Source organism: Salpingoeca rosetta (assembly GCF_000188695.1).
Source record: "Salpingoeca rosetta unplaced genomic scaffold supercont1.11, whole genome shotgun sequence".
NCBI lineage: Eukaryota > Choanoflagellata > Craspedida > Salpingoecidae > Salpingoeca > Salpingoeca rosetta.
This window is the reverse complement of record NW_004754923.1, coordinates 1,406,814-1,414,313: the sequence shown is the minus strand read 5'-3', so window position 1 is coordinate 1,414,313 and position 7,500 is coordinate 1,406,814. Positions and strand designations below refer to the sequence as shown.

Genomic DNA, 7,500 nt, shown 5'->3' with positions numbered 1-7,500 from the left:
GGCATCATGGCACTGGCACATGGGTGCTCGATCATGGTTTTGCGTTTGTATTCACAAACCCGCGCGTCCTAAAACGAGCCACGCTCTCGTGTGTGTGTGTGTGTGTGTGTGTGTGTGTGTGTGTGTGTGTGTGTGTGTGTGTGTGTGTGTGTGTGTGTGTGTGCGTGTGTGTGTGTGTGTGCAGGTACCGCTCCATCACGTGCGTGGACAAGGACGTGTGCCAGGAGTGTTACTGGACCGGCCGCGAAGGAAATGGGCACAAGAACTCGCACGAAGTCCGCGAATACTGCTTCCCTGTACGTACCGGATGAAGCGTCAACTTGGCGTATTGCATTCTCATTGAACCCTTAACATGTCACAGGCACGCGCGTGCACGTGCAAGCGTGCACTCACCGACTCACGCCCTCCCTCGCCCTCAACATTTATCCTTACATATCCCTCCCCGCCCACCACGCCACAACTCGTGCAATGACAGACAACGACAAAGGAAGACATCCGTGATTTCGGAAAGCGCATCAAGACCAAGTTCTCGCGCATGTTCACGCGCAAGAAGCGCAAGGGCCAGACGGAGCCCATGGCCACTGGCTTCCCTCCAATGGAGCCCGTGGCCGTCACAGCCGCACGCTCGCGTGGCACGCAGGCCGAGATATCTGTGCAAGATATGGCCACTTCTCAAGAGGGCGTGTCCCCGCGCGATGTTGAAGTCGGCGGCTTTGGCGAGGAGGGCGAGGAGTCCGACCTCATTGAGCAGATGGCCGAGCGGTGAGCCATGAAAAGTCAACACGTGGACCCTGTGTCATTCGCAGTTGCACACCAGTCATTGCATGGCTGACACGCCACAAATGCGCCCTCAACTTCCTCTTCGTGCGTTGTTCTGGAGACCTCTACATGACTGTAATTTAACACACCTCACCCCATGCATTGTTTCGCGCGTTGTTGTGGCCTTGAATGTGACAGTTTGCGCCAAGGCGGTGGCGAAGATCAGGCCACGTCCACCATGGTCGTCACTCTGGAATCAGAACAAAAGCTGGTGCGTGTGTTGGAACAATTGCCGTGCCCCTGCGTCACAATCCATGCATGCAAGCACCCAACCAACCTGTCGCTGTGACATTTTTTCAAACCTTCCTCACATTGCACACCACCATGTCACCACGTCAACTTTCTTATACCACCACATCATCACATCCATCCTCACCGATACCACCACCACTACCACCACTGCAGCACCTGTTGCGCGTCATCGATGAGCTTGACTCCGAGAACCGCGACTTGTTGCGTCAGGTCATGGAGCTGCAGGAAATGCAGTCCGTTGATCGTGATGATCGCTCGTCGACAGGCCCGACCCCACTACAGGAGGAGCTTGAGGTGCGTCATTGTCGAGGCCACATGTGACATCTGCTCTTGCTGTGATCTCACATTTCTCGGCCGTTGTCGCTGGCTGTGTCTCCATCTGCTGAACGAGTGCACTGCTTTTGGCTTTACACTGCAACGCCCACACTGGCCCATCTCACACACTGTCACACGCATCCCCATTCTCACACATCATCCATTGCACACACACGCGCGCACACACACACATATCATCATCATCATCATCATCATCATCATCATCATCATCATCATCATCATCATCATCATCATCATCATCATCATCATCATCATCATCATCATCATCATCATCATCATCATCCATTGCACACACACACACACACACACACACACACACACACACACACACACACACACACACTCCCCCTCGTGGCTACAGCGTCGCATCGACACGCTGTCTGAGCGCAACAGGGACTTGCTGGACCAGCTCAACCGGCTGCAGGCGTACCACGCCGTCACAGGCATGCACGAGGCGCGCAGCGGTGCTGCGTCATCTGACGAGGAAGGCAGCGCCGCGTACGAGCGAGAGGGCCAGCAGAGGCGTGAAGCACCGGCCACAGCACAGCAGACTGAACAACAACAGCAGCAGCAGCAAGCACCAAAGCTGGATGACACGGACTTTGATCTTGCTGAGATCTCTGCGTTCCTGGGCGAGGAAGAGACATCAGATGAACAGCAGCTGCTCGACGCTGCTGCTGCCATTGAAGGCACATTTGCAACACTGCGTAGCACCGACACGGCGACGCTCATCAACAAGTACCGCGACCCTCAACTGACGCTGCTCATGCAACGCGCACACGTACGTCGCAATCGTCTTGATCAGTGCTGCTCTTTGTTGTGCGTGTAAGTGTAAGTCTGTATGTCTTCGTACATGTACATGTGTGCGTGTACACGTGTGCGTGCAAGTTGCAGGCTGCGACATGAAACGCAACTTGCAGGCCGCGTCATGCCACTCACAATGCAATCACCAACTATTTCATGTATGTTACACGCATGTGGCAGACATTGCATGATGGCCTGCAATGCGCAGCAGTGGACATCCACGCCGGTCTGTCCTCGGACGCGTCGGCCGTGCGCATGCGCCCCAAAATGCCCAAACTCAACGCCGAGCAACGCAGATCCGTCTGGGGCAGCAGGGTAAGTACTCACGGTAGTGTCTCTGCTCTTTGCAATGGCACAGCGGTGGCGTCGCATGCCCGACAACAGTCACGCCTCACGCACACACGCACGCACGCACGCACGCACAACAGGTGAAGCTGCTTGAGGAGCAGGAGCAGTACCGCAACGCGCCGATGCCACGCGAGTCCATCCATCGCCACTCCCGCATCATCAAGCGCGGTCGCTCGCAGCTCACGGCGCAGCTGCAGCGCCTCAGTGTCTACACCGCCGACCAGAGGTAACAGAGAGGGTGCACGCTGTACGCTATGTGAACGTGCTTGCGTAAGTGTGTGTGAATGTATGTGTGAGTGTGAGTGTGTGTGTGTGTGTGTGTGTGTGACTGCGCACGTGCATGTGGCTGTGATGTCACGATGCATTTGCACTTTGATACCGTTGCAAAGCAGCGAACTCAACACCTGTTCTCCACTCGTCCCCCCTTCTTCCTCCACCACGACCTTCAGCTTTATGTATGGTGACAGCATCTCGGGCCGGACAGCACATGATGACAGCACGAGTTCGGAGCTTGGCGGTGCGTTCCTGGAGCTGTCGAGTGGACCACCACCGCCACCAGCCCTCGCCCAGCAATCAACAGCGCCCACCACAGACGCCGTCGCGTTCACGTCCACACCGGCCCGCCCGCGCCAGGTGCTGACAGCGGACACGGCCATGCACACGGAGCAGGGCGCAGCAGCTGGGAAACGCAAGGACCAAGACGAGCGCAAGCTCTCTGGCGTCACTCGTGAAACGATGGCAGACGAACCCGTGTCCGGTGAAGCAGCATCACCGCCACCGCCACCGCCACCATCGTCATCGCAGCGGGGCGGGCAGCCGGCATCGCGCATGTTCCGTGCTGATCTGCAGCGATCACGCTCTGCGCAGTCGTCGACCTCATCACCGGCTGTGGACCGCTCGCCGCGCAGCGACCAGCACCAGACCAACGCAGGCAACACTGTGCTTGGCACGATGGTGTTTGGCCAGCCCGTCACCATGCAGGCAGCATCGCCGTCCACGCAGCAGGCTGGCCTCTCTTCCGCAGCCCAGGTTGGCGGCCAGCAGCAGCAGCAGCAGCCCATGCGTGGGCACCTGCAGGAAGTGCATTCGGCGGAGGTGGTTGAGTCACCACTTCAGGGCCGGGCATCCATCCATCTCCACCACGCCGAACCGCAGCAGACGCAGCAGCCAGCAGACGTTCGCGACACCGAGGTGCGTATCACTGAGTGTGTGGGGGAGGGCAGAGAGAGAGTGTGTGTGTGCAGGTGTGTGTGCAGGTGTGCGAGAGGTGTTCTTCTATAACCATAGTCGATCGCATTTCCTCCTTTCTTAGCGTCTCTCATTGTGCTCACGAATTTGTTCTGCTTTCATACACACACACACACACATACACTCAGTTGCGTGAGACGGTGCGGCGTGTGCACGATGAGCCGCACAAGCTGCCGCGCAAATTGAGCACAGAGCGCCGGCAGCATGCCGAGACAGTGTTCACGTCTCGCCTCAAGCGCGCCAAGGATGCGTTTGAGAACACTGTTGGGATCCCGCTCTTCAATGTCAAGACAGAGAACATTCGCGAAACGTTCCTGTGGCACTTTGCAGATGGCCACCTCTTCTGCGTCCTCGCCAACATCAAGCTGCGCGCCCGCAATCGTGCGTACAGCTGTTGGTGTGTGTGTGTGTGTGTGTGTGCGTGTGTGCGTGTGTGCTGTGCTGTGATGCACCTCTCCCTGCTCGTGCCGTTGCTTGCATGCATGCATGCATGCACAAGCGCTCGTTGAACCTGCCACCCAACCATGCTACTGTCCCAAAATGCACGTGCCCTCATCCGGCCATGTTTCTGCATGTGCTTCGTACCCCTCCCTTGCACTCCCCCAACACCATCAGGTCCAACCATCAAGCCGTACTGTGCACACGGGCACGAGCGGCTGGCTGCCTCGAAGGTGATTGCAAACTTCAATTCGCTGATGCAGAGCTGCGAGAACCTCGGCATGCTTCGCCGTGACATCCCTTCATCCTACGGTGCGTCTGCTGCTGTGCTCGTTGAAGCGTGCAATGCTCTGGGCACGCCTGCAATGCCACGTGCGACAAGTCTGCGCCCCACGCTTGCACACGGTTTGGCTCACACACACACACTCACTTACACACACAATCACACACACACACACAAACACACACACACACTCACTCACACACACACACTCATACACACACACACACACATTCACATACAAACATATGTGCGTTGACACACGTTGCCATCCCGTCGGCACAGACTTCCAAGGGCTGGATGCTGAGCTGTCGCAGCCCGTGCACGAGCGCGTCAAGCACGACAAGATCCTGGGCGCACTGGAGACGCTTCTCTCCATGCCAGAGTCCAAGCCCGCGCAAGCCAGCATCTGAGCACACGAATGCAAGCAAGCGTGGCAACTGTGGGCGTGTGTGAACGCGGTTCTTTGAGATTCGCTCCACCACAGCCCGCTGCTTAAACGCTGACTTGTTTGCTGTGGCTGTTGTGTTGCTGTTGGCTGCACCTGCTGTGGTGTTTCTTTCTTTGCTCTTGCTTGTCGTCGTTGTCCTTTGCCTTTGCGTCGGCCGTTACCATCCACCCGAACCGGTGTGGTGTGTTCTTGCGTCGTGCTTGTCATTCTGCGTGCTTTGTTGTTGCTGCCTTCCTATTGCTGAGAAGCCCTCATGTCTCGCGTGCTTCCGTCTCTGTTGATTGCCCTGCTTTTCTTTGCGTGCAGTTCAGTGCAGTTGTGGTGGTGTGCTGTGCTGGTGCAGTGGTGCGTGTCAGTGTGTCTGCCTGCTTGCTTGTTGCTTGCTTGCTTGCCTGGTGGTGTTGTTCCTGCTTCTTGGAAGTGGCGTCTGTTGTTCCAAGTTGTTGTTTTCTTATCATGTGAAGAAAGGAAATGAAAGGAGTTGGCGGTACGATATCACGGTACGGACGCGAGAGGACGTGAGTCCTGAGTCATGTCACATGTGTGGTGTGCAAGGCGTAAACAGAACACGACGCGTGGAGAGGAGAACACAGACCTGACAGACACACGCAACGCAAGCAGCCAGTGTGCAGTCCCTTCTGCACCAGCGTTGCTTTTGGCTAGAATATTGGGCAAAGGTTTTGTCAATTTTCACGATCCATGTGCAGCCGCAGCACTTGTGTAACCAACCAGTCACCACACGCTCTCCTCCCCTTTCACACACACACAACCACCCACCATGGGCAGCATGTACAAGGCAGATGCCATGTACCAGGAGCCACAGCCTCCTGTGACAGATGTCATGTACCGCATGGACCCCCTTATCAACGTCCCAAGCACCGAGCAGGGGCAGCAGCCCAAGGTAGCTGCGTCTGTGTGAGAGTGTGTTTGTATGTGTGTGAATGTGCGTGTTGGTGGTGGTGGTGACAGCGTCTTGGTCCATGCTTCAGTTATGGTTCCGAGCTCAGAGATGACACTCACTCGCTTGCGCGCGTATGTACATGCCGTGTGTTGCTGTGTTAGCTCCCCAACGACCGCCGCGGCCGTCTGTATCAGCGCCAGATGAAGAACTTGGCCAACCTTCAGCATCTGCTGACCATGACAAACTCGCTCCTGGGCGTCGGCCCCACGGGTGCCGCTCCAACGGCCCCCTCTGCAGCGAAACAGGTGTTTGTGTGTGCGCGCGCGCGCGCGCGTGTGCGTGCGTGTGTGTGTGTGTGTGTGTGTGTGTGTGTGTGTGTGTGTGTGTGCGTGCTTGTTGTTGCGTGAGAACGTGCATGAGTGCAATGGTGTGCACGCCCGCATGGATGCGCATGAGCGTGACAACTCGCCATCTCATTTCGTGCATCTCACTTCTTGCATCTCATTTCGTCTGCATACATGCGTGCACACATCAACAGGGCAAGCATGGTCAGGTGCAGCCTGGCGCGGATCAGGCTGCCAAGATCAAAGGCATGTCCGTTGTCGTGCGCTGCAAGCCCTCCAACCCTCCTTACGCCACACTTCTCCTTGTGGAGCAGCTGAAGGTGCCTTGAAACAACGCCGTGTGAAGCGTGGGTGTGCAGTAGGATGAGGTGTGGTGAAGAGGGCAAGCAATGGACGATGAGGTGAAGAACATGTCAACTTGAAACTGCTTACGAGTGAGTGCGCCTCTGATATTGGGATTGGTTTCTGACGAAATACGCACGCTCGTCCGCTCTTGGCTTGCTGTTGCATGTGGTGTATGCAGGCCCAGGGACTCAATGTCTGCACACCACAGTTCTGGCACTCCAGCCTGGGTGCTGCTCCAGACAGCTTCAAGCCCACCGGGCCATGCGCATCGGTGCGTGCATGCGTTCACGTGTATGTATGTGTATGTGCGTCTGTATGTTAATGTGTGTGCGTCTGTCTGTCTGCCTCAGCGTAGTTGTGTCTCTGTGTACCTCTGTGTAAGAGCTGGCGGTCGAGCACGCTAACCTGTGTTTGTGTTCGTCCTGGTGGTGCTGACATCTGTACTCACGCCTGCCCTCTTTTCCTCTCTCCAGGCTGATTGCGACCTTCGCCTCACAATCATCTGGGCAAACGACGGTACGCATACATGTGTGTATTTGCGTCTATGTGTTTGTGTGTGTGTGTGTGCGTGCGTGCGTGTGTGTGTGTGTGTGCGTGCGTGTGTGTGTGTGTGTGTGTGTGTGTGTGTGTGTGTGTGTGTGTGTGTGAGAGAGAGTGCATGTGTGAGAGCGCAGCACGATAACAAACAATAAATACCCCTTCAAATATGTATAATAATACAAAGTTATAAATCTATAGGTGTATAGCTCCATTTACATATAGTGAATATATCTATAACTGACGCGAGACATACAAAAAATATATATGTCTCATAGAGGATAAATCTAAAATCACCAATGTCAGAGAGAGATAACTCCGACCCACACAGGGCAATACATATATATAAGATGTATGATATAACAACATACGATGCTCGACGGGAGTGTTGGGGGGG

At 55.8% G+C, this 7,500-nt stretch overlaps 2 protein-coding genes across 2 annotated transcripts in view; both read left to right on the top strand.

Annotated features, from left to right (window-relative positions):
• The window catches only part of PTSG_05018 (uncharacterized protein), an 8,755-nt gene extending 3,284 nt beyond the window's left edge, over positions 1 to 5,471 (top strand). Inside the window, exons 13-23 of the mRNA XM_004994277.1 lie at positions 185 to 296; positions 476 to 762; positions 958 to 1,030; positions 1,225 to 1,365; positions 1,769 to 2,188; positions 2,392 to 2,526; positions 2,640 to 2,785; positions 3,009 to 3,750; positions 3,936 to 4,188; positions 4,423 to 4,557; positions 4,811 to 5,471. Of these exons, the coding sequence (XP_004994334.1) occupies positions 185 to 296; positions 476 to 762; positions 958 to 1,030; positions 1,225 to 1,365; positions 1,769 to 2,188; positions 2,392 to 2,526; positions 2,640 to 2,785; positions 3,009 to 3,750; positions 3,936 to 4,188; positions 4,423 to 4,557; positions 4,811 to 4,938 (2,572 nt within the window). The 3' untranslated portion in view covers positions 4,939 to 5,471. The remainder of the gene's footprint in view (positions 1 to 184; positions 297 to 475; positions 763 to 957; positions 1,031 to 1,224; positions 1,366 to 1,768; positions 2,189 to 2,391; positions 2,527 to 2,639; positions 2,786 to 3,008; positions 3,751 to 3,935; positions 4,189 to 4,422; positions 4,558 to 4,810) is intronic.
• A 283-nt stretch (positions 5,472 to 5,754) lies between these two features.
• PTSG_05017 (uncharacterized protein) lies at positions 5,755 to 7,304 on the top strand (the record flags this gene model as incomplete). The annotated part of the gene is made up of 6 exons (XM_004994276.1): positions 5,755 to 5,877; positions 6,039 to 6,182; positions 6,416 to 6,541; positions 6,745 to 6,837; positions 7,040 to 7,082; positions 7,291 to 7,304. The coding sequence occupies 6 exons, from the start codon at positions 5,755 to 5,757 to the stop codon at positions 7,302 to 7,304; spliced, it is 543 nt and encodes a 180-aa protein (XP_004994333.1).
• Positions 7,305 to 7,500: the final 196 nt, after the last annotated feature.